Source organism: Astyanax mexicanus, chromosome 19 (assembly GCF_023375975.1).
Source record: "Astyanax mexicanus isolate ESR-SI-001 chromosome 19, AstMex3_surface, whole genome shotgun sequence".
Lineage (NCBI taxonomy): Eukaryota > Metazoa > Chordata > Actinopteri > Characiformes > Acestrorhamphidae > Astyanax > Astyanax mexicanus.
In genome coordinates this window covers 8,111,100-8,138,731 of record NC_064426.1, presented here as the reverse complement: position 1 = coordinate 8,138,731, position 27,632 = coordinate 8,111,100, and the positions used below count along the sequence as shown (strand labels likewise).

Here is a 27,632-nt window from a genome sequence, read left to right as displayed (position 1 = left end):
TCCTTCCTCTTCTGGTCAAGATGCCAGATTGTTTGAGGAAGAATAGGAGTAGAGGAGGGAATTAAATTCTTTCCAATTCTGGAGAAAGAGTGAGCCACCTACACCTTTCTCATTCTCGTCCTCTTTCTCTCCATTCTGTGCTCTCTCTCTCCAGCCTGTCTACATTGCTACAGTGGGTACGACTCTTTTCCTCCCTCTCTCAGGCCAAAATACAATCGGCTAGTCTTGCACAGCCAAGCGCTGCTGACTTGTACATTCAAAAAATAATAAAAATTAAAAATCAGTACAGTGTGATCAGGGAAACCTCGAAACCACCGCCACTTGAGAATGTGTGTGCACATACATTGTGTGTTTGAGAAAGCTTGGAAAGGAGAACAAACAAAAAAAAGGGGTGGGTCTTTTTCGTAATCAGTGGAATTAGTCAGAAAATTAAAATAGGATTTTTGTTTTAAGATACATATATCTGCAAAGCATGGAGGCAGGGGGCTTCTGTGCAAATAGAAGTTTAGTAATAAACAAATAAAATAAGGGAACGATTATAAAGGAAAAACAAATAAAAGCGCACCCCCGCCTCCTAAGAAACTCCACATACTCCTCAGTTTTCTGTACGCTAGCCCATGATTCTGGTACCACACTGGCAGAGTTTAGTACTAAACCTAATATTAGAACACAGCATTGGTTACCAGAAACTGACAATCAAAGCTTCCAAGAGTATTAAAGATCAAAGCAATAGGGCTGCAGAATAGAACGCTTGTAATTCAGTATTGCGATATTAGCCTGGATTTTGTAAAGTTAGCTAAGGCTGACTATACAATGAACAAATATGTATTTTTGCTCGTTGATAGTTAGATAAATTTAACAAAAAAGATATTAAGGCTGAACAATAATTCAATCCGTATATATCAAGATATAAAAATATTTCAATAGTGATATGGTTCTCCCTATATTTTAGTATCTCTATCAGTGATTTTCTTCACAGGGAACATTAAAGGAATTGGCAATTTGATTTGTCAGATGTTTTGTCTCAGTTGTGTCAGCACTCTAATCGCAATACCAATATTCTGTGTATTATGCAGCCCTAAACAAGATATGTGGTTTAACTAAACTCTACACTCTCCAGGAACGAATTTCAGGCACCCTTTGGAGGAGGAGGAGGTTCACGAAGCAGGAATTTTCTATAAAGCAGAAAATTTCAATCCAAAACTGAGGACTGTCCAATAATCGCATCTCCTATTGGACAGGCTTGACCTTTTTTGGAAAATTCAACTTCTGAACACTAGCTCCCCTGATCATCAAGCATCTTCTCATCTTCAAACATAATCCTCCACCCCTCACGCCTTCTCCACCTCCATCTCAAGCAGAAGCAGCGGAGTCCAGAGTTGGAGGCAGGGTGGCAGTAGGCAGGTTTTTTCTTTATAAGGGGCAGCAGAAAGACATGGGGAGCGGTGGGTGGTTGGGAGTGGGTGTTTCCTTTTTTCTTTTTCTACTTTTTTTCCCCAATCAACTCCAAATCACTGGAACAAAGCACTTCCGTCTCCACCCACGCCCTGCAGCGACTCCCCGGCCGATCCGCCCGTCTCTGGAGCGCCACCCTCCAGGTCAGCTGGCTCGAAACCCTGCTCCGCCCCGAGGGCGTCGGCCTCCATCTTGATGCTTTCTGGTAGGAAGCTGGCGTAGGCGTCGCTCTCGGCCATCAGCAGCTTTAGCTTAGGGATCCAGCTTTTTCGCACCACACGTCGGGCATTGGTGCACATATCCGCCGCAATCGCGTTCATCTCACTCTCTTTGAAGCTGGTCGCAAAGTTCTGGCAGTAAACTGCAGATAAAGAAAAGGGTAGATCAATATTAGAGATACTAAAGATATTTAGCTACATATGAAGACAGAAAGAGATTTCTCAAAACAGTTCTGCTAGTTTGCCATTTCATAGTGCCTACTGACACAATGAAAAATTCCACCACCAAAAACCATTAACATCAATGTTGGGAGGACGAAGGCTAGCATGCGCCTTCTTCAAGTCACTTGAATCCAGCTAAGGCAGCTAACGCATCACTGGACAGCTCAATACATTTGGAGGAGAATGCCAATACCAATTGTGTTATGTCAGCTAACAGATGCCCATGTGGGCTAGCACTGCACTAATGACTGGGCACAGACAGTAAGGACCATCTTACTCACTCAGTTTCAGTTGTTTTTGAAGGGAGTTTTCTTTAATATTTTTTTTTCCTGTTCTGACCAATAAGATTAAAGCAAAGTATAGTCTTCAGTAGCGATGCGAAGGAGACGGATTTGCGAATGCTGCGGTTGGCTTGATTTCCCAATTTTAATTATTAACAGAAACAGTTAAAACGTAGCTGAATGATCAGTAAAAAACAGCCATATTAGGCTTGTGTAAATTGTGTCTCTCTTACCCTCTAAAATTCTATAATAATCAACTACGTTTTGAAATAGATACATAAATTCAGGTGAGAAAACAGAGAGGTCATGATACTGTGTATCTGTGTAACTGTTTATGACATGGTGATGACTATATATGCAACTGTAGAGCTGCATATGACTGGGTTACTGACCACAAGCTTGTGGATTTAATACCCAGGTGTCCACTGTTGGGCCCCTAAAGAAGGTCCTTAGTCTATCTCCTCTATCTCTAGTACTGTAGCATGGGGGAAAATCACACTGCAATTCAAATGTTTCAGACTGATGGTAGGGTTTGTGTGTAACTTACACCCTATTAAGCCATTAACAACAGTGACCAACAAAGAACTGTGAAGCTGGTGGTCATTCCATTCCTTTCTGGGGTGAATTCTTGTGGTGTGCTGAGATTAAAATGGCTAAATATTTTTTATGCCAGGTCTTGTCATGTCTCACAAGAAATGTGTACAAGTAATCAAAACAAAGCACGCACACACGCCCTCATGGTTAAAATTGCAGAGTGAGGCGGAATCACAGACACCTGCAGAGGCAATGTGTTGATCCGACACAGAAGATTAGGTCATAGGTTGCCAGGTCTGTATGTAATCCACAGAGGGTTGCCAGTTGAATACAGAACCCTCACTGGGGGGATTCTGACAATAGTTCAAAGGTCTGAAGAGACTCACGTGAGATCATACAGGGTTTATGGCAAAACCAGCTGCAGTACTTACATACTGTTCTATATTTTACAGCATATGATAAATCATGCATAATTTATAATCAGAGGAGAAATTGATTGACATCCATTACAAGATGATTACTTACAAAATATTTGTATTGTTAAAATTTGTTCTGGTTTCTCGTAAACCCAACATTGAGTCCCATCTGGTTTTGTCATCTTGAACATCTTGTCACCCCCCTAGTAACTTCTTATGGCATAGTTTTGGTTCTGGTCTGTCATATCATCAATCAGTACTCTATGTACATATTACACTATAGTACACTGTTTTACTGCTTGGTAACCCATAAGCATCCCTTCATGGGATATTCCAGCAGGATAATATACCATGTCATAAAACCCAAGTTTAGCCCAGTTTTAGCCATAACTGAGCATTTAGGGGAGGTGGTGGGTAGATATATTGGCACCAGAGATTCTGAACCTTCAAATAACACTAAGCAATGGGTGACAGACCAGACAGCATGACTCAACATCCCTCCAGATAACTTCCATCCACTTGTGAAATTAACGCCATACTGAGATGATGAAATTTAACAGTATGACAGTACTTCCTGTCCCATGACTTTTTGCATGTTAGTGTATATTAAGAATTAAGACATCTTCTTTAGGTTTCTTATTCACTTGGTTGTTCAAGGTTTGAGGAGAACACATTGAGTTTTTGCAATGCTAACTGATAGCTATTAGCTTTTATTACTTATTAGCTACATTAGCCTTTTAGCTGGTGTAATTACACTATTGGTAGAAAGACCACTAGCACTCAGCATCTAGATAGTTTACCTTTATTTCTACACTTCTCAAATTCTGCTGCAGTTAAAATCATAAAGTTTGTAGCTGTAGAAAAGCTAAACTATACAAGTAATAAATGTAGGTATGTAAGCATGGAGAAAGCCCATCCCTGTAACTCTATCCAGCTGGCATATTCCCTACTTACCACTACAGCTGCATGAGATGACTTTTAGGACACCAGCCCAGGTTTCAGAGTTCTTTCCCCCCTAGGCCTTCTGCTTTACATTCATTCCTCAAACCGCCATCGATCAAATGAAGGTGTGGTCTGCACTCTCAAATTTTGTATTGGGAAATTTATGCTATGGATATTTTAACATGGCATAATTAGCCTGAAATGTAGCCTTGATTCACGAATACAGACACTATCATTTCCATAAGTGCTGACAAACACCCACATGGTCGATACAGACTCAAGTGGAATAATCTGATTTATCTTTGCATGCATAAGCGAAGTGTACACTTGCTGCCCAGCCAGGTCAACTTTTACTGTCTAGCTGCTGTGATTCTGATAAAAAATTTTAAACAATAAAAATCAATCAGAAGTAAAACTACACTACTGAAAAGCTACAGCCTTTTTCAGGGTTACATTATGGATTGAGAACATCCGTCCAAAGATGGTGGCAGTGGAGGGCGGGTAAACTGTAGAGCTGTGATCACACTCTACACTACTACACATTACATCTGGAATTCTGTATTACAAAATGTTCTTTAGCCAGGTTAGCACACCCCAACTAATTTCAAAAGCATTTGATGTAGCACCATCCTTTCCTGTGCTTGGACCCTAGGAATTGCTCATTTTATTTATATATTGTATCTAATAGTTTTATTTAGATTATTGCACTTTAAAGGTTATAAAAATGTTTTGAAGGTCGTATTTTCTGTGCTGATACAACTGATACAAAATTATTAAGCCAACAATTTGATAATTGGATAATTTATTCTGTTATCATTATCATAAATGTGTGTGCCACTTTCCAAGGTTGTGAGGAATAACTAAATCATAACTATGTCCTAGAGCAAGTGCGCTGGGTGCTGATAAATCAAGGGTAACTCACATTTGACAGCGTGCAGGACGCGGCTGTCCAGCGGTTTGCGACTGGGGTCATTAGTGGAGGAGCGGATACCCGTGCCACAGCTGTTGGCCAGAGTGCTCCTGCAAAAAAAAGAGAAAGAGGATGGGGGGTTGCCTAATATTTTAAATAATACCAGGGTTTCCCTTTTAAAGCAACACATGTCTTAAACACAGAAGCATTTCTATTTTATTTTTGCTTATTTTAGAAACATTAGTAAAACTCACAGATGCATATTATTTAAAAAAAAAAAATACTACACAGCTTTACTACAATTAGGCAAACTGTTTGAGGGTACAAACCATGTGTCTATTAGTAACACTGCTTTAAACAACTTAGCCAATAGAGTGAGTTATAATACTCCTTGTCTAACATCATACACACAAACACACACTCACCTATCAAAGAAAGCAGCCAGCAACCTCCTCAGCAGGACTTTGTGTCTGGTTCCAGCGCTAACATGACAGTTCATCAGCTGAGCTCGTGAGATGAACACACCTGTGCCTACAAACATAAAAACACAAACACAGATATTTTAGAATACATTTGCATAGCAAGTGGTTAACTCTAGACTGAAACAAGATACTGAGTACAAACTTTTGTGTCATAGCCCACTTCTATTCACTCCTAGCATTTTGAAATACAACACTTTTAGCTGATGCTCCCAACAGGCTTACAATGCTAAGAATAGGGGCATAGCGTGGCCCATGCAAAAAATAAGTAAATCACTTTTTTTTTTTTTACACTATTAACAAGCTTAAAGCAGCTCCACACTTCACTGGTAAAATTCTCCAGGTGCCACCATCTTGAAATTAAGTCTCAATAATTTGATAATCTGTGGAAATGCACAAATTCAAGCTTGCAATCCGTTTCCCTATTTTACTTCTTCATTGGTGCTCATCCATCCACTAATCATGACTCAGTTTCAGATTATTATTTCAAAAGTTCTCAGTGCCTCGTTTTAAATGTCAGGACCCTTAAAATTCTACCAATGACGTGTGGAGCTACTTTGAGCTTTTTAATGGTGAGCTTATCACTAGCACTTACTACAAACTATCCAGTAGCTAAATTATTCAGTTTATATCAATAAGGAAACACTAATTAATTAGCTACCATTAATTACTCTTCAAATTATCACACAGTATTTAGCAGTTAACACCGAAAATTATATATTTCTACATACTACAACTAACACCCCTCTCAATATATAATAATAATAAAATACAAACACTGTTGTCAATGCTGAAAGACAGCTTAAACAAAACATGCCTTATTTAGACTGTTACTAGTTAGAGAACTCATTTGCATCCTGCAAGCATACTGCATATTGCAGACTAAAGATAAGACAAAAAAAAAGGGTCTAAACATGGCTGAAGCTGTGTCCCAGAAGAGAATCAACAGGAAAGACTGTGACCATCTGCTGTCTGTGCATTACAAACTTCAGGATGTCTTTTCAAAGAGTATTCAACCAAGCATTTAACTCTACTTCCTTGCTGTAAATAACGTCTGCTCAAAAGTTTTCTGTGTTCTAAACTGGGCGCCTGCGAATAAACTGATTTGATATTTGGGTTACATGAACAAAACATTTAAAATTACAGCTGACAGGTTACAGTGGGGGTGCTATGGGGGGAAAAACACAACATTCTGAGGTTAGCAACAACAAAAAAAAAGTCTGAAAAGAACTAACAAAATGCCACATGTGCAAAACCTGGCGTAACAAGAAAAAATAAACTTTCAGAGAAAAGTCATTTTGATGAACTGCCTGTCATCATGACAGTCCATCAGCCAGCCAGCGTTGCCTTCGTTTGCAGTGGTGTTGTTAACATAAAACCAGGACTGCCACAACCTGGAACTGTATCACATCTTTAGAGAAAAATACAGGTCCAGTTTGGGTTCAGATGACTGAATGATTCGAGGATGAAGGCCATGTGGTGAATGATTCAATCCTGCATTTGCATGCTTGTTTTTAATCTTTCTTCGTAGTCACTGTTCTCATATTGGGAACTGAAACCATGAAAAAGTTTTTTTACTCATATTCCAAATTTAACATCTTATTAATACTTGTGAACTTAATGTGGCTTGGACACTGCTGCATGTACACTATAATGCCAAAACTTTTCGCTCACCCACCCAAATCAATTACTATATGGATTAAATGGTAACTTGAACAACTGACTATTGAAAATAAATAAAAATCAGAATTAGTCTTATGTTTACATGACTAACCCATTTGCCCATATGAATAACAGGGTGCATTTTTTGTTAGAGGGTGAATGAACAGGTAGTGAAAAAGCTCTTTTTTTTTTTTTACCCCTAGTAATGGATATCTACCATTAGCTGTTCTTGCAGTATGGAACACACACACAAAAGAAAAGAAAACTTCCATTAGCTTACAGGCATTCAACAAAACCTGATCTTTACCACAATACCAAGACACTGCATGTCCATACAATGTTCATTCATTCATCAGAACAACAGGAAGAACAGGAGAGAGAGAGAGAGAGAAAGAGAGCGAGTGAAAAAAGCAAGAGAGCAGGAGAGTGAGTGTGCATGTGTGTGTGTGTGCGTGATCAGTGTTCATGGGCTACTGAATATGACTCACGGGACATTATGATTGTAACCTAATCTCTTCATTCTCATCCAGGGATAAAAACATGTTTCATCAGCTCAGACTCTGCCCGTCTCTGTGCTCTGCTATGGCTGACTAGCTGAGTTTGCTTATGGTCTCGTATGGAATCGTATGTGTACTCTTCCCCCTTTACGTATGCATGCTAACGTGCACAAACACAAAATTACCCACTACTGCTGATGGATGTACAGTGCTTATGGAGCTTGTTAACAATACAGGCATGCTTCTGTGAAAACAGTGTGGAGGAATCGGACAGCCGTGGACTGCCTGCAGAGCATCAACTTTACTTTTTAACTGGCATGACACAAACAGAAGTGGAAAGATTATTCAGCAATGCAGTCAGCAGCCGGATAATATTTTTTAAATATATTATATTCGGAAATTAAATATTACAGAAATTCTCTAAAAGCCTCATTGCAGGGGCTCATTGGTTACAAGAACATTCAAGTCATTGTTAAACTGCTTGGATGAGCTCCATCAGGCTCCAACACACCTTGTGGTGACGCATTTTCAAGTGTGTCTAGAAGAGTTAATGTGGCTGCCAGCCCTGCCTTTAAACGGTATTAACGATTGGCCCAAAAACGTGGCACAAACTCAAAAGGAATTTCCAAACTTAAAAAATAAACAGAATTACCTCACCCTAAAACCTAAGCTTCAACGTAAGACTCTAAAAAGGCTAAAAGCTAATCATCTACAGTCTTTTTGCTTGCTAATAGAACATCACATTAAGAGGACACAAAACAAAAAAAACAATGTTTCCAGAATGTTAAAAACCACATGAATAAACCAGAAGCTTACTGCAAGAATGTTCTGTGAACTGATGAATGAATCCAAAATATGGATCTAAATAAAACTTAAGATCTTAGATCTTAACCAAAAACGGGCCACAGAACAAGACAGTGACCCTAAGAATATATGCAAGTCTGCAAAGAAATAGTCGAATAGAAATATTCCATTTTGGACTGTTAAAGCCCTTAACCCATAATAAATAATTTTAGGGGCCATAAATTGGACAACTCATGCAACCCACCAATACCACATACTTAAAGGACAGATTTTACTAACTAACTACTATGGTGTAAAACTCATGTTAGTGACTGACTCGGGAAGTAATGTGCTCTCACCTGTGACCAGCTCCAATTTCTCAGCTGGATCTCCCTCCTCATACAGTTTAGGATGGCAGCGGTTGCCGATCTGCGCAATTAACTCAGCCGGCAAAGATGCTAGGTCCTGTCTCCCGCGCATCCGGCTCCGAGTCTCCGAATGATCCGGGAGAGCCTCTACTCGTTCACCTGCTGCAAAGGAGAGAGAGAGAAAACAAGAATGAGATAAAAACACAGGAAAGGATAGACAGAGAGGAAGGAGAAAAATAGTGGGAGAGCAGGAAGAGGAGAAATAAAAAAAAGGTTGATGAAAGTGCAACAGAAGATAAAAAAAAATAAGAAAAAGAATTAAACAAAAAACAAAAGAAAGACAAAAATGCATATAGACAAAAAGCAACAAAATAATAAGGGAAAGTAAGTAAAAAAGAAAAAGTTAGAAAAATAATAAAAAAGCAAGAACTTTAGTCAGAACCACATACTAAGCTTTAGTCATGGTGAAATTATGATAATTTCTGAAAGCTGTGGTATTTGATTTTTTTTTTTTTTTACAAGAGGTGACCGAGTTTGTTCTCCCAGAAACATTCCAGGCTTTTGTTCACATGAACTAAAACTTTAATATTGAGAGTAAATTAACTATACTACAATTATTCCTTAAAACAACAGATGTCCCAATGCTTGTGCCAACGATCACTTCCACTAATTGCAGTGTTTTTAAACTGTATAACAGTGCTCTATTGTTTAATAATTGCCTTTATTGAAACACCCCCACTTTAACTAGGCAGAAACCCTCCAGCTCACAGACAACTTGTTTACTGATAATGAAGATCTATATTTTCATGACCTAAAATAATCATCTGAAGCTCAGTCTTATAAAAGACTGCAAACATCTGAAAGGCTTTGAGAATACACTGAGCGTTCAAAGTCATCGAGAAGATGAGAGGACTCACTGATTAAATATTAATGCTCCTGTAATGATTTGAGCTTTTAACAAAAAAAGACAAAGTTTATATGGAACTTGTGTAACTTTTCTGAGAAATGTCTTTTAGCTTGGCAAAAACTGATGGAGATTTGACAATATTCATCGCTACCACACAGGGAATGTGCTATGACTGGCTGTGTTTACTTAGTTCTGCTTAAAGGAACGCAGGTTATATGCTACAGAATTGTCATATTTAAATTTACATTTACTCAAATGGAGTCAATAGGGCAAGACCCAAGTTTTGCGTCTGATTTGCTTCTGTAGTTTTGCTTACTAGAGCTACAAGGCTAACGTAGCTAACACATAAAGCCTTTAAACTGTCATTTTGTAAAATGACGTCTTGGTTATAAATACATACGAACAAACACCTGCTCCTTCAGGCTTCTATAGAAACCAAGGGCATGTAAACATAGTTTATTCTGCATTTGTTGGAGTAAATGTCTTTATTGTCTAGGCAAAGTGTCTACTAGTTACTTGAGAATTCCAGTGATTTACTGCAAATTACTGCATTCAGTGAAATGATTAGTATGCAACTTCATTCCTAATACCTTCAAACGTATTGAATGGAAAACCTGCTCCAGAGAGTCCTATTCTATTGGCAATGCTTCTCTAAAGAGACTACCGGTAGATATGCTGTATGTGAGCAATTTGTTTATATCTTATAGGGGTGTTCACAAACATTTGGACACAACGTGTATTTATGCAGTATTTGGCAAACAAAAATATTCAACTGAAAATGCCTGAAAAGTAACCGTTTATCTTAAAAAAAAAAAAAAAAAAAAAAAAAACAGGAAAAAAAAGATTTAGGCTGTATAATTTACTTAATAGTGAGAAAAGCGACAAAATTAATGAAAACCTACAAAACATGTTCTGTTACCAGCTTCTGTAAAACTAAATAAGCAAACCATAAACAGAAAAATATCTTCACTGATCCACAACATCTAACGATATGTTAAAAAGGGGTGTTTATAATGTATTTAATGCTGATATTTATTGTATTTAATTGCTACACTGCAGATTATCAAAAGCAATTTCTAAAGGATTTTTTTTCTTCTAACTGGAGCTATAAAACTAACAAGTAGCGTTAGGATATTAAAATTTCAATTAGCATAATTCAAACTAACACATATGGCTCAAACCACACTCAGATGCTTATTGATTTGTTGGTTTCTCACATTATATAGGACTATGTTATTCATAAAAATAGAAATTAAAAAAGTACCGTAACCACAACTACTGAACAGCTTCTCTCTGTATATTTCCGTTAGCCCCATTAGCCTTATACTTCCAGTATAAAGTACGAAAGCAACATTTAACAAGGAAAATACCTTCACTCACCCACTAAAAAAAACTCACTAATATTTAGCATTTAATGCTATACTAAAAAAATGCTACAGTACAGTTCCTCATCAGCCAAGAACAGGTGTGGTCTCTGAAGTTTTTTAGGCATTAGAGATATGATGCTAATATAGCTAACAGTTCTAGCTAAAAACAGCTAGTAACATTAGCCTCATAGTTACAGTGTAAACCTAATAACCTTAGTCTGTGAATAAACTCTGTCTCTTTAACAAAATTGAAAACATATTGAATTAACCTAATGAAGATTATAATAAATTGATAGTTTGAGGAAAGGTAGTTGAAATATAAATAACCCATGATACATTTGCAAACTTTGATGTAGCTTTGTTTTTTATGTGGTTTCTCACATTATATAAAAGATTGTAATATATCATTCTCTTGTATTTTTTACATAGACTGATTTTGGTTTATCTTAGCTATATTGAATGATTGTACAATTTTCTTTCTGCGGGATTAATAAAGTCTTACCTCATCTATAATCTACCAAAATGAACAAAACTGTGTAGCATATCTAAAACCACAGAGAACTGCACTTATTATTTATACTCATTAACTACATTAGCCTCATTAATTATTTTTGTGTTTTTTACATTACATAGGACAATGTTATTTGTAAAAAAAAGAAAGAAAATAAATAAATAGACATTAAAAAAAACAAGCACCGTATCCACAAACACTGAATAGCTTTTCTTTGTATTTGTTAGTTAGCTGCATTAGCCTTATATCCCCAGTATAAAGTATGGAAGCAACCTTTAACCTGACCCACTATATTAACTAGGGATGTTCAACACAAAATACTTAGCAATCAATGCTATGCTAAAAAAATGCTACAGTCCAGTTCCTCACCAGCCAAGAACAGGTTTGGTGTCTGAAGTTTGTTAGGCACTAGAGATATAATGCTAACATAGCTAACAGTTCTAGCTAAAAACATTTAGCAACATTAGTTTCAGTGTGAACCAAATAAACGTAGGGTAAGAATAAACTCTTTAACAAAACTTTTTTATATGTTTTTACACTATATAAAAAATATATTGTCACATTCCCTTGTATTTTTTTGTATGCACTGAATTTTGTTTATTGATTGTATATTTCCTCCTAATTCTGTTCTGTCCCTTGCACCTCTGTAAAACTGCAAATTTCCTGAGAACTGTACTTATCTATACTCATTAGCTACATTAGCCTCATTGTACCAGTGTTATTTCTACCAGTCATATGTTAACTGAGACACTTCTTTAAGGATGTTTAACATAAAACTTAGCATTTAATGTTACATACAGCTTCAGTGTGTAATGCTCTAGCTTTACACTAGAGCTACGAGCCTACTTCAGCTAACACTTTGGGCTAAAACAATGCTTTAAGTATTTCTGTACTTGTCTAGCTAGATACAATTAGTTTCAGTGTGAGACAAAAAAGGTGTCAAACTGACATTTTCTCCACTGACCCACAACATTTGAGTAGTGTTACATACAGTAAAAGTTTAACTAACAAATAACAATAAATTATTAGTATTAAAATTAGCTGAATCTGCAGTAAAGCAATTAAATGGAATAAATAGAAGCATTAAAAATGCAGTATTAACATTGCTTACCATAATATTGTGGATCAGTAAAGATAATTTTACTGTTTAAGGTTTACTTTTAGGTTACATAGTTTTACAAATAGGTTACACAGATTACAAATAAAATGAGTGGTTTTAGCTATGCTACATTTTTGTTGTGTTTTTTTTTTTTAATGAAAGATCTAAAAGTTTGTGGACACCTCTTCTAGAGAATACATTGGGCTCCTTCAAGTTACAAACATATTGCTGACACACAGTTTATCTAATCTAGAATATAGAATATAATCTAGAAAAACTCCTAGGATTTAGCTGTGGAGCAGTGTTCTCTGGAATAATGGTGTTCCATCCAATACTTTTGAAGGAATTAGGAATGAAGTTGGGTGGTGATCAAACATCCTGACATCAATAACACTCATCACTGAATGAAGTAATTTAAAACTAATATAATACAATAGTAAATAAATTATATTAAAATATCTAGTAATAGAGACAGTTACTCCAACAAGCTAACTAATAAGATTTTTTTCTGTGGCAAAGATCTAATGTGCTAAAATAGCTATATGAGGTTTTTCCTCTACATGTTAGCTTCTTTAGCCTCACTGCTCCATTGTTAAACTAACGCAAACATCACACACCCCAAATTGTTCCTAATCCACTAATCTGATAAGCATTTACAAAATGCTACGCCCATTGAGTCGCCTGAGCTGCAGAATTAATCACAAAAGGCTACATAGTTCACTATAGCACAGTTCCTCACCTGCAGCACCCATGTTTAGCATGCTGTACATGGTGTACATGTTGCAGATTTGCCTGTACTGCTCCTCTGTGCCATCTTCAACCGCTTCTTCCTCTTCTTCATCATCATGATAGGAGATTGGAGAGTCACTGGCATAGGCGCTCATGGTGCCCGGGCTGGTGCCCTCTGGGGTAGCGCCACTGCTGGTGCCGTTACCATTGCCGTTGGTGCCTCCTGTTGCCACTGCCAAGCCCATGTTCAGTCCCTGTTGCTGGATGGCGCTCCCTCGTGACGCTTCTTGAGAAAATCGGGCAGCTTTTCTAATCCCGCCCCCTCCTGAACCTCCAGATCCTCCGCCCCCTTCTCGGCTACTACCCTCCCAAAGCCTTTTGGCTACAGGGGTGCAAACTACAGAGTAGGGTGAAGCTTCGGGCTGCTCCGTTTTTACCCTAGACACCAAGGGCAGGGGGGTCAAGCAGGATGCTGGGCGGCTGGCTGCTGTGGCAACCACGCCCCCTCCTCCTCCATTGGCTGATGCTCCGGCTGCCGTCTGAGTGACTGGACTTTGAGGTTCGGATGGTGGAGTTTCTTCTGTGTGGAGGCCTTGTGAGTCGCAGCTTGGGGAACTGACCTTCAGGAAGAACTCTGTACCTTTCTCCATGATCTGCTGGATCTGTAGGAACCCAGCCGTGTACATGAGCAAAAACTGGTCACCTACGTTCATGCTGAGTCTCCCAGTGTAGCAGAAGGCCAGGATCTGCTGGAAGCTTTGCGGCTGCACGGCCGGAGGGAGCTCCACCACTGTGGGCGTCTTGCTTCCGGCACTGCTGTTGAAGAGGTCACGGAAGTAGGAACTGCTGGCAGCCAGCACGGCACGGTGGGCTTTGAATGCATGGCCCTTTACTACCACGGACACGTCGCAGTACAAGCCCTGCAGCCGCTGCTCATTCAGACACTCCAAGATGTTGTTGCCGAAGTTTGGGATCGCCATCTGAAGGGTCTGAGCCATGGCGCTTTGGCCAGCACCACCGCAGGAAACTGAGGAAAACATCAGGAGAGAAGCAGAAGAAAAAACAACTGTCAAAAACCTTCTTAAACAAAACAGCTTAGGTTTATGAATGAGTAGTTTTGCCTTTTATAAGTAACGGAATAATAAAAAAAAGGTTTGAGTGATGCTAACAATATAAAACATTATTTTTGTTGGATATTGTGAAAATGTAGTGACAAAAAGAATCAGCATTTAACTAGGGTACCAACAACAATATTTTATCGTATTATGATGCACACTAATTGTCTGAGAATTTGGACGATATCAGAAGTTGTGCTCAAAGAACAACACCCAGACCCACCAAAAGCTAAAGAAGTTCACAACCATGTTTCGAGTTTCTGATCAGAACCACAAGCAAGTTTTTTTGCCATCCTAGCTAAAAAGGTCAGTGGAGAAAGGTTCTGCAAATATTAACTTGGAGGTTCCTCTGTCTGCTTTATAGGGTCACAGAAGCAGGCCTTTCTATGCATGCTGAAGAAAAGCTCAGGTTATATGGTATGGCAGAGGCACATTATTTGAATTGACCAAAAATATGCAAACTGATGTGTACAGACAAATTTAATTAGCATACAAATAGTCAAATGTAATACAAAATGTTGTTGCACGCAAGTTAACACTGTGCTGAGAACAGATCTAACACCAACATTTAAAGAACTTAAAACACCCCAAAACCACCAAGCTTTGTCAAATCATGTTACTTTTCTCTATAATCATTTCAATGTGCCACAGCTTCAGATTGGGAATACTTGCATAAGGCATGAGAGGGGAGATTTTGAATATATTTTTTTTTAACCAGAGAAATCCTGCAAATATAGACATATATATAGACATATTGACTATGCCATTTTGACAGTATTATATCGCTTGTTATTATTACCTTATACAGAAAAGTCACATGAATCTAAATAAACTATTTGGTAAACCAATTGAATAAATGGACAATTCCATAGTTACTAAAAAATAGGTCATGACAAATCTTTTATTAATATATAAACAACATCATAACTTCTGATTAACTATATTGCACATCTGCATTGACTGTAAAAAGATCATTTCAAAATGTGTGTTCGAATTCCAAAATAAAAAGCTTGGGCCCATCTCCTAAAACTACTGAAATTAGCTGTAAATTTAAATATGTAGGCCAACATAGCAAAACATTGACAATCTGAAACTAAATGAGAAATTAAATTAAGATGATTAATTTTAATATAAGAGAAGGAGAGAAGGAGAAAAAAAAATATCCTTCAACTTTTTAATAGAGCATTTCAATTGATTAATATATTGAATAATATACTTAAATATTTTTTATTGTAGATTAATAGCAACTCAAACACTGGCTATGGTTTAAGGCTTCACAGTACTTTTTGAGTAGCGCTGTGCTGTTACAAATAATTATTAGTCAACAATGACATTTTATAATCAACATTGTCAGCTGACAATGGCTGACTAATCGTTGCATCCCTGATGGGTATCTGGCAGTTCTCAAACCTGTTTCCATCAGGTCACTTCACTCATATATATGGTTTTAACCACATTCGCTTGCACTTGGTAGGTAAATGTGTCTGGCTACTCAGAGTACAAACAATTGCACAGCAATTATGCAGATAAACCCAATTACAGCTGTTGATTCATACCGTTTCGTCCTGTGCTGTGCTAAAGATGACTGGTGCCACAAAATTTGCAACTGCATATGCTGTCATGAATTACTCAAAATCACCTTCCGAAGTGGATTTGTATCTGTTTTTTATGCGTCTTGGGTGTGTTTACACTTATATTTGATGTGGCTTGGCCTTATCCAAATAATCCTGATAACTGAGGAAGGATGAACTGACTGGGTGTAAACTGGGTCGGTGGATTGTGACATATCTGTGTTGCATAGAAGTGAGTAGTTAGATTTTCCTGAACAAGATTATTGCACTTATTGTAGTTTTTCCACTTTCCATTCGGCATCACAGCTGTACTGGTGCGTTCAGCCCATTTTGATTTGTTAAACAAAGAAAAGCTAAATATTGTGATTAAAAAGTGCCTTCCACTCTTGCAATATTGCATGTATTGTCTGCTCTCATTGCACATTCATTCTTCCAAGCGAGACAATAACAAAACTGCAATGAAACATCCACATACAGTCAAAGACAAAACTGCTACTGTTCAATAGACTCATCTCTTCAGACAATAGCCAAGGCCACCAAGTGAAGTTCCTTCAGAGACGCGGGGGCGGGCAAATAAACGCTGCTGAACTTCTGAAAGTGTGTGGATGGGACGGTAGGAGGAAGAGTTAATGTGAACGTGATGGAGATTCAGCAGAGGGAGATAAAATGGCGCTTTATCTCAGCCCTCCACAGAGGTTGAGTCTCGCAGTGATTGAGGTCACAGTTGAACATGAATGTGTACAAACACTGCGCTTTGTCTGACACTGTAGACACTGTCAGCCCTGTTTAACATGACACTATGAGGAAACTCTTCATTTCAGCCCACAGCTGTGCTCTTTTACACACTACAATCTCACATACAATGAAAGGGTCATGTTGTAGCTAATATAGCTCGAGGGTTCTGGAGGAATGAGACAGTTTTCTGCCTCAAAACTGGATAACAAATCACTTTAACTCCCCGCTTGCTAATGTTACAGTACAAACACTTGAGCTAACAGATTTTTCTAGAATAGAAGATATAGCAGAGGAGAGTCAAGTAGCAAAGTAAAGATAATAAAAACTGTTGCTTTATTCTAAAACAGTTCAGGAAGAAGCAAAGTTAGCCTAGCAAGTTAGCAGCTAAGAAGCAGCTAAACACAGTAAAAGGACTAAAAGTAGTTTTAAAAGGAACATTCTGACCTGAAACTTTAAATATAATATTCTTAAAACAGTCCTGTTTAATATAACTAACTTCTACCCATTTTGCTCATCAAGGTTCACCAAGATATCCAGCATTCTTTATGCAACAATCAAAGACCCATTGAGAATCTTTATAATGAATGCTCAATCGCTAGGCTAATTATCAACATTTTGACTAAGGACCTTTTCAAACCTATAGTTTCTTAGCTCCATTTTAAATCAGTTAATGAATTAAACCAGTTAGAGTTTGTAAACTTGGATTTTTAACACTGCGGAAGCAAAGCAAACCAGAAGGGAAAGTCTCCGCGCACCAAAATGTGGCATAAGAAACCACCTGTGAACCTTCTCTTGTCTTATTGGTCAGAGCTGTCTGGGGAGGGTGCAAAAAAGTAAGTCTTCTGGTCTAGCACATACTATGCAGTTTAACATGAAGAAAAGGCAGATATGGTTTTTATATTAATACAAATGGTATTTATGATAATAGCTTAATTAATTATTTGGATAATAAATCAATTTAAACTACACCTGCAGAGCTGTTAAGTATAAAATTGAATATTCAAATATGTTGTGTTGAATCAATGTCGCAAATCACATTCTCACCACAGATGAGTCAAGTTCATTTAAGAACAGACAAAGAGCACCCCCTCTTAAGGGTCTCAGTTTGATTGTATTGGTCCACATCAGAGTGCACTTACTGTATTTACACCTACCCAAACAAATACCACCAAAGGTAATAATGAAATCCAGAGTCCAGTTTTAACTGGATTAAAAAGTGCAAGTGTGAACATGCCCTAATAAACACTAGTAATACTGGTGTTATGCCCTCTTAGCTCTTTCCTGGTTTATCCAATTTCCTATTCTTCATTTGCAGTTGACCAAACGAGTAAACAAAAACACCCCCATCCCCACCAACACCAAAGAGCATTGTAGTTCCACCATGGCAAAGAACAAATAATTAGAAGGGGGTTTCCGTGTCTTTAAACCACAAAGATGAACACTCAGTCTGCTGAGTAACTTATAGCACTGCAGTGAAACTTGTAAGTAAAGCAAATGAACCACTGCCCAGCAGCAATGCAGTAAGCGTCTATGAGCTGAAGTCTTTAGACTTCTCTATTCTTTGGATTGTTTTGGTTCTAAATGAAACATGAATGCACTAAACATGAAAGTTGAAAATACATTAACAACATCTAATATGCATAAATAATTCAGTGGTACACACCATATGGACAATTGTACTGGGAGAGCTGCTTATTGGTTTACATGGTTTCTTTAACTAATCATTTAATTGCAAAAATGTTCACCACCCTACCTCATTCCCACCTCCCCAACTCATCCCAAAAGTACCTGATGGAGCACCATCATTCCATAGCTTCCCTCTATTCATCTCTATGTAATGCCAACAAGGCTACAGCAGATGTAATCTTTCTACACCCAAGTGAACAAAGCATCCACATGGAATACAACTTCAACTGTCCAGCAAACCACCTAGCCTGAAGTCACAGCAGTTATCTTGCATCACTGCAGCACCCATCTAGCATCCACTTAGCAACACCATATCAACCCCCTGGATAACACAGCAACCACTTGGGAAGGCCACAGCAACCAGATTTGGGTACCACACAAATAAACTTGATTCCAACCACTTGTGATACCAAAGAACCCACCAACAAAACACTATAGAAAGCACTTAGCAATACCATCACATCTACATTGGACACCATAGCAGCCTCATTAAATACAACAGAAATCATCTAGCAACACCATAGCAACGATTTGGCAACATCTTAGCAACCACCTTAGATATCATACCAAACAAAACATTTTGGCAACATCTTAGCAACCACCTTAGATATCATACCAAACAAAACAATTTACGCAGCAACCACTTGTTATACCAATGAACCCACCAAGCAACACTATAGCAACCACTTAGCCATAGCATCACTACTACATTGGATCCCACAGCAACCATAGCAGGGATTTGGCAACATTTTAGCAACCACAGGAGATACTATACCAAACAAAACAATATTGCACCCATAAAGAAAATACTTCAACCCCAGCAACACTGGCTATTCGCAGATGAGACTGAAAACCCTTGGCATCACCAGTCCTAGACAGTACTAAACCATAAAACAAATGTTTAATAGATGTTTTGATTTTATGTCTACTGCTCCATTTTGTCCATGTGCAAGAAAAGCATGGTTAATATAATTTTACATTGTACAAATGTCTTTTTGAATTGTGATACCTTTTTGCCATTTCTCCCAACTCAACCATAAAGTGATGAAATATACTGGGGGAAAAAAACCCGGAACAAATATTTAATTATTAAAGACTTAAACACTGAGACAAAACAACTTCAGCCTACCATAACACTCTCTAAGTGTTGTACAGAGAGACATATTGATTTCAGTTAGAAAATCACACTGTCTGTACATGTCTCAATTTTGTCTAACAGGCTAAGTATCATAGAATTTACACTAAATAATAAATATAGGATTATTATGCTGGAAGCAGGGGCATGCATTAAGCTTTTCTAATTGTTGCCTGGGACACATCTGTAGAAATATTTTTGCTAATGGAAATTTTTTTTTTTTTTTGTATAAATAATTTCAATATGATTTAAATATTCAGATTGTCAATGTAAGAATTTAACCCCTCTAAAAGTTTTAGCAAAGATAGTCATAACAAAATATGGTTTTAAATATGCTTTTACAACAGTTTGGAAATAAATTCAAGGTATTTTACTTGTACAGTAAAATATTAATTAAAAAAAAAAAAAAAACCCTTCCCCCACCAAAATTTCTATTGCTAGTTTACATAAAAAACTGTAACTAATTTTGTTTGCACGATAAACTGGTGCAGACATTGATTTAATTGTTAAAATAAAGAACAATGCACTTCTAATTATTAAGAATATTTAGATATTTTAATTGTTAAGTAATTATTTTCTATTCTAATTAAATGAAACAAATAAAATAAATCCTTTTTTTTTTAAATAAAGTCAACATACTGGCTCATTCACACTATAGGTCTATTCTTGTCAAGAAAAAAACAAAGGCCAATATTGAAATCAGCAAAAAATGATTGAGGTCATGTCCATACACTGTATGATAAATCATTATCATGATTAATATTGTGACATGCTCAATTACATTCAAACTTTTTTTTTCAACAGTTTATAAAATGGCTACATCTGCACTGTAGCCATCACAGTACCAGGTTCATTTCACCACCACTGTAAAGAAACCTTAAGCCGGCAAGTTTCCCCAACAATGAACCATTTAACATCAAACCACTCTGCCAGACTGTTTACATCCCTTCCACTGAATTATGCATAAATTTAAAAGATCGTTGGAGTTCCCCGTTAATCATCACCACCTAATACTGTGATACAAGTGGAAAATATTGAGATATTGAATTCTCATTAACACCACCCAGCACTGCTTCCCTCACAAGACGCCACCGCCGACACAGGACAGAACACATCATCCCCACCTGACAGAGTGCTGTGGGTAGGAGTTGGAAAGCTAGCTCTTGATTTTTGGTGTCAAATTGAACTGTGTGCCAAATCAGAGGATGGCGAGTGGGTGAACAGCATGGGCACCACATTCTGATCGCGCTTAAAACACACAACAAAATGACTAGCTTGACTAGGTGGCAGTGGGGTTTCTGTGGTAAAAGAAGTGCCCTCTTTGTCTAAGGCCCTTCCCCACACACACAGACAAAATGGCTTGTTTACAGTTGGCCAGAGCCACAGCACACACACACACACACATTCACATACACTCTCACACAAACTCACTGAGAGGCCCAGGGTTTATTTAAGAACTTTTCCCTCCGGAGAGAGGGGGAGGAGAGAGAGAGAAAAGGGTCGTCCTGGGCACAACATGGAGACGCATTTCAAAATTTTCACTTAAATTCAGACGCCCACAAACACTTTCCTAACTAACTAACCACCAGTGACGTGACAAAAAGACTGGCGTGAAGAAGCATAAACTTTAAAACCAGTCACAGGTCACTTGCTCCATTCATTCATATGTGGTCATATTTAGGCTGATACAGTGGTGTGGCAAGTTAAGTCCTGACTATAAAAAGCAAAAATGAGATACTGTCCTACTGTCATATAGTCCACAAAACAGAGGATGCAGTGAGGTTTAGTGAGCTAGCCCCCACTTTGCATAGCATTACATTACGTTCATTACATGACCTATTAAATGACACTATCCTGAAAGTGAGTAGGGTAGGCTATTCATGTACAACAGGCTTCGAAATAATCCAAACACAGCCCAAAGCATAAAGCCAAATAGAAAAAGTAGGCTAAATTTAAAACCCAAACAAAAAGAGCTCAAGTTTTAGTCTCATCCAGACACTTTTCTATTTAAGCTTAACTGGCCATCAGTGAGTTGGCATTAAGGCCTCCATGAGGAAACCTGAGGTCATATTTATTCATATTTAGGCCATATTAAGGCCAAACCAGCTGTATGACAAGTTTAGTCTTAACTTAAAAATGATCAGATACTTTCCTGCTGTCATATAGTCTACAAATCAGAGGACGCAGTGAGGTTTTAGTGAGCGAGTCCCCACTGTGCATAGCATTATATTCAATTCCTTACATGACCTATAACATGACACTATCCTAAAAGTGAGTGGGGTATGCTGCCCAAATGATCAAAACATTACCACGACAAACTGAATAGTAGGCTAAACTTAAAATCCTAACAAAAAGACATGGTTAGGTTTTAGACCCATTCAGACACTCTGCATGAGAAAGCCTGAGGTGGTCATATTTAGGCCAATTCAGTTGTGACAAGTTTAGTCTTTAGTCTATTAAGGGTTGATTAAAACATACACCAAAGTGCAATGACAAGTGGACAAGTTTATTAAATTTAAACTCCAAACAAATACCCAAAAGATTTCAAAATCTAATGTCCTAACTGATCACTAGTAAAGTGGATAGAAGAACTGACTGAGGAAGCCCAAGCTTTGGTCTCTTATGAACTTCACCACAGGTCACCCTGAAAACTATTAACAAGGAGTAACATGAGAATTTACAGAACTGTGGAGATAATCATGGTAGCCCTCACTCAGCACTAGCATAGCATTACATTGGAGTTATTATATGACAACCCTTCCAGTGCACTATCCTGGGAGGCTACTCACTAAGAACAGGCTGCCCAAATGATCAAAACATGGCCCAAAAAAGCACAAAGCAAACTGGCAAAGTACATTAAACTCAAGCTTTAAACAAAAAGAAATGGAGAATGTCGCAATCTAATTGTCTAACTGACTGCCAGTGAAGTGGCAAGAAGGCCTACACAATGAACCCATGCTCTGAACCCAACCATAGTTCACTGCCCCTTTGCCCCATTCATTCATAGGTGGTCATATTTATGCTGACAAACCTGTTACAAGTTATGTTCCGGCTTAAAAACGACTAACTACTTTCCTAACCTAATACCGTCTACAAAACAGAGGTACAGTACAGTACAGTACAGTACAGTGCACTGTGAGTGAATAGGGTAGGCTATTCATTTACAACAAGCTGCAGATATGACCAAAACATGGCCCAAAAAGTGCAAACCCCAGTGGCAAAATATATTAAACTCACACTCCAAATAAAGAGAAATGAACGGGAAAAAATACTTTTTAAACACTGCCATCCATCACACACAACATATTTCACATAAGTGTCTAGATGCTGGAGTTAGTACAGTTTTAAAACAAAGTTCCTAATCTATCTACAAAATGCAATCAACAAAAGTGGACAACAAACTCTTTTTATGGATGGACCCCCCCCACCTCTCACTTAGCAACACATTGCATGGCAATGAATTCAATACATGGAATACCTTACAGTATCCTGAAAGTAAATTATGTAGGCAATTCATTTACAACAGGCTAAACATAAAATAACCTAGAAAAAGCACAAAGCTGACTGGCATAGAAAAGTCAACTCAAATTCCAAAAGAAGAGGATGTATAACAACAAAAATAAATGTTTAACTCTCATCCATACACTCTCCTATCTAACAAGGCCTACATAAAGAAGCCCAAGCTTTAAAACTCAAAACATGTGTCTAGCTACCTGAGTTTGTCCAGGGTTCAAACTACTACCTACTTTCCTAATTCAAGACAATCAACAAAACAGGAAAACACGCTCTTTCTGGTGGACGTCCATCCCGCACCGCATTACACTGCACTGCATTACATTGTGTTGTATTGTATTGTATTGATTGCAGGACCCCCCTCACAGTACAGTACATTCAGTATCCAGAGAGTCAGTGGGGCAGGCGGGATAGCTATCCATTTACAACAGCCACCCCCTAATGATCCAAATAAACACGGCCTAGAGCTAAAAAAAAAAAACACAAAACCCCAGTAAAAAGTACGTTAAACTCAAACCTCGACGGAAAGAAGACGAGACAAAAAAGCTCCAGCTCCGGCCGTGCCAGGATGGCGAGTTTTCTCCCTGCTTGGCACGGGGGGCACGAAGCCGGTGGGAGAAATGCGGCAGCCCGAGACACGAACAAGCGACGAAGAGAAGAAGAGGAGGGAGAAATAAAGGAGAGGAGAAAGAAACGGACGGAAAGCGAGGCCTCCCACGACTGTTAGCCGCAGCTTAGCACGACGCGGCCGAGATTGGGGCTGGCTGGCCGCCCTTCGTCCATGTGCGGTTGAAGCGGCGACACGAGTGCAGCGCTGGGGGAATGATTATGAGGCTGCTGGTATAGCAGGCGGGTGTCTCTCGCCCGCTTTCTCTCTCTCTCTCTCTCTCTCTCTCTCTCTCTCTGTTTCTTTTTTTTTTTTTAATTTATTTTATTTTTTCCATTTTCACCCCACTTTACTGATTGAATCAGCTTAAAAACTCTACATCTAGATTTATTTAAAAAAATTACCCGTCCAAAAAACCCAGTAAAGCCTACCTTGTCTTATTTTACAGACATCAACAGGTCATCCCGGGACAAACGCAGGAACTGGGGGCGAGCCGGACTGAACCAACAGCACAGACGGGCAGGGGGGAGGTGGTGTATATGTGAATGTATGCGTGTGTGTTTAGATTATGCTACGAAGTTGCCTAAAATCACAACAATATTCTCCTGTAGGTAAATTTTTATCGTTTTAGTTTCACAACTATAATAAGAGAACTATAAGAACTTTGTTCCATATTGATAGCTACTGTTACGCTGCTTCATGCCATTTCATACTGGAACCTATTTTTTAAGACATTCAGTTAGAAAAGATATGGTTAATTTCTAATCGATACCTGATTAATAATAAAATGAAGGACGTGTCAAATAAACGTTTCAAAAATTGCTAGGACTGCATTGCTCCCAAAATACTGATAAACCACTTAACATGAAAGGACAGTTGTAGTTATGTTAGTAGAGCTGTGTATTCGGTCAGAGCAATATTTATTAGTGCAGTATTTTAAGCATTTGAGACTAAATGCGAAAATAGAAATTGCTTGTAAAACTTGTTTAAAACTTATTTAATCTTGTCCGTCCAATTTAGTAAAACAAATAGTAAAAAGGGATTTTATTCATTTTTCTAGATTTTCATTTCTGCAACAAAATGCATATTTACTCGATTTCTTGTTTTTTTCTTCATCAATCCCATAATTTAGTTCCAACTCCTTGTGCGGCTCTGCTCTAGCCGAGTTGATTCAGTAAGTCTACAAAGTAAAAATCCATTACACGATTTTGTTCCAACTGCCTTAAACGGTTTGATGAGCTGCAGCAGACTAGCCAACGCAGTTGAAAACAAATCCTGGGATGGATTTTCACTTGCTGGACCTGGATTTTAAATCCTGGACTCGGCAACAGCTGCCGTGACGCCGCGAGAGGTCCGTGAAGTGGTTAAACTTTCTTTTTTGTGTGTGTGCATGAGTGTGTGCGTGTGTCGGTACCGTTCGTCTGCGCCCATCCCCCACCTTAAAAAAATACGTCCAAAAATCCGCAGAAAAAAACAGCGAGTGGATCAGAAACAAATAGATACATAAAAACACGAACACAAACAATTCCCCCCAAAAAGCGCACAGAACAGAGACGTGCCCGGGACGGGACCCGACTCGTGCACGTTACCCCCGCAACCTCACCTCACGCGACCTTCTCTACCCCTCCAGGACCCCCAGTGATATGAAGTGAACGCGCTGTCGCGAGCTGTAACCGTACTCACCCGCTTCGCTCGGGAGCCGTTACGAACGAAGCGTTTGGATGGACGCGTCCGACCCTCTCACGCTCTCCCTCACTTTCTCGCTAGAAACGGCCATTCATTGTGAGGCAGGCGAGGGCGAGGGCGCGCGGTCGATCGCCGAACAATCGAGCACGAAGCCCCCCTTTTTTCTGTGTGTTTCGCTCTTCCCGGAGTGCCGAGTCACCGATTAGTTCCATATTAAATATTGGCCTTAAATTATGTTCTTTATATTTATATATCTTCTCATATAGCTACTCGTTTATTTATTCATTTATGTATTTATTTGCTGTATATAAATACACTACCCACACCAATATTTGTTTAGTTATTTTTGCCATTAAAATTTTTTGGGTCCCAGGTATTAACCTAAAATGCTACCAAATCCAGATAACTTAAATGATACAAGTGTTAGCAATAAACTGCCAGGAAAAAAGAGCTAAAAATATTTTTAAAAATGTTAACCAATAAAAGGGGGGATGGGCTGATTTTTAGGAAACAAGTCATTGGTCAACAGCTTACAGCTGCACTGTAGCAATGGAAGTAAACTTGAGCTTTGGAAACGGATGCAAAACAATACAGAAAATACACAAAAAAAACTGATACATTTGTAGTTATTCAAAATATAAGTATATTTTTTTTAGAAAAATTACAAATTAAGTCAGAGAGCGATGAGTACTATTTGCTACATTCAAAAGCCTATATATATACTTTATTTTTTTAAACGCACTAAACTAAAACTTTTTGGGCCTAATGTTTTGCCAGACTTTTTATATACACACTAATAATATATACTTAAATTTTAATTTGGATGCCAACGTTTTGATTTAGTCTTAAATCTTATAAATCCAATTAATTAATTAAGCTGAACCAATAAAGTAAATCTTCAGTGTTACAAAAACAGAATATTTAAACCAAAATAGGGTTGCATATTTTTCACAAAAATAACTTTTGATGACATTAATTTACTTTGTTTCATTATAAAATGTCAGTAGCTTTTTAACAGTGGCTATCTTGATTCTTGCGGTACTGTATAGACGGGGAGGAGAAGCAATGTGGGTTGGGGGGGGGGGTGTAATGAGTGAGCACCGCACGAGTGACTCGATCGATGGTGCGCGCGCTCCCACGTTTTTTGTCGGCGCGTTCTTGTGCGCCACGTCGTTGCCATGGCAACAGCGGCAGAGGCAACGCCTAGTTTCCATACGTGAAAAAGAGAAAAGTAGGCCGAACGCACAGACGCGCGCGCACATACACACACGCACACTTGTATTTAAAAGCTCCACAAAGCCGCTGTTTTACATCCAAAACCCAGACCTTCTTAATTCATCAGATAATAGAGATTCTCTGTTACTGTAGATCTGATATTAAATCACATCAAACCTTATGAGTGTACAGCTGCACCATTCCCCACATCTGCCTACTAACTTACACTTAATATAATGATGATGTACAGTCACCTGACACCATGTAAAGCAGTAGGGGATGGGGTAACCTGTATATTATGGCTGTAAGAAATGGTATAGTGTAGTTTTAAAACGTTTTATCACTCACCATGCTGTAGCCTAATGCCTAATGTCAGAATGAAAACATGCAACAGTTCAGGGCTTTTCTTCGCGGCTCCACGTTAAAAAATCTGTAAAGATAAACAATAACACAGCCTGCCTTAAAATGACCCGTTAAGTGTCCTCACGTTACCCCGGCGAGCCTCATTTCCAATCGCATTTTTCCTCCTCAAAGCTCAAACACCACCGGGCTTCCGTAGCGCAGAGAAAGGGATTGGCTGGGTTGCCAGATTGGAGTCTAGGTCAGAGTAGCAGAAGTGTTCATTTCTACTGACATATAAACTATTCTACATTGGCGATATTTTCTGTAGGTTTTATTAGTTTTTCTCTGCTCGTTTTTAAACATTTTAAAAATGCTGAAATCACTACAGTGCTCACAGGAAAAAAAGCTTAAAGCTAGGTTAGGTTATAAAAAGTGAAAAAATAAAACAGTCCTTTTAATCTCAAAGATATAACTTATATATATATCGGAGGAGGAATAAAGATAAAAAGTAGTAATGGGAGAAATGAGACAGCTGATTCCTTTTAATAAGATGTTGACTATGTCTAAAGTCATGTATTTTTCTTTATAAAAATGTATTATTTCTAATTTCTACACATACACAATAATATATATAAAGTAAAGTAAAT

The 27,632-nt window shown here is 38.2% G+C and overlaps 1 protein-coding gene across 4 annotated transcripts; it reads right to left on the bottom strand.

Moving 5' to 3' along the window:
• Positions 1-28: 28 nt before the first annotated feature.
• On the bottom strand, positions 29-27,131 carry LOC103025552 (nucleus accumbens-associated protein 1). Of its 4 annotated transcripts, none has more exons than XM_015602574.3 (6): positions 26,992-27,131; positions 13,391-14,407; positions 8,759-8,929; positions 5,404-5,509; positions 4,991-5,088; positions 29-1,816 (listed from the first exon to the last, which is right to left on the bottom strand). In XM_015602574.3, the coding sequence occupies exons 2-6, from the start codon at positions 14,376-14,378 to the stop codon at positions 1,512-1,514; spliced, it is 1,668 nt and encodes a 555-aa protein (XP_015458060.1). In that variant the 5' UTR covers positions 14,379-14,407; positions 26,992-27,131; the 3' UTR covers positions 29-1,511. The 4 variants fall into 4 exon arrangements, with proteins under 4 accessions (XP_015458060.1, XP_007237841.1, XP_022527425.1 ...); XM_007237779.3 differs by lacking the exon at positions 26,992-27,131 and adding an exon at positions 25,426-25,574; XM_022671704.2 differs by lacking the exon at positions 26,992-27,131 and adding an exon at positions 24,174-25,388.
• Positions 27,132-27,632: the final 501 nt, after the last annotated feature.

Bases quoted from the DNA above. Each gene is read 5' to 3' on its own strand.
- LOC103025552 (XM_015602574.3), bottom strand. From the start codon at position 14,378: ATGGCTCAGACCCTTCAGATGGCGATCCCAAACTTCGGCAACAACATC. The intron at 8,930-13,390 runs GTGAGGAACTGT...TCTCCTTTGCAG, and splicing joins GCTAAACATGGGTGCTGCAG to CAGGTGAACGAGTAGAGGCT. The intron at 5,510-8,758 runs GTGAGAGCACAT...TTATGTTTGTAG, and splicing joins GAAATTGGAGCTGGTCACAG to GCACAGGTGTGTTCATCTCA.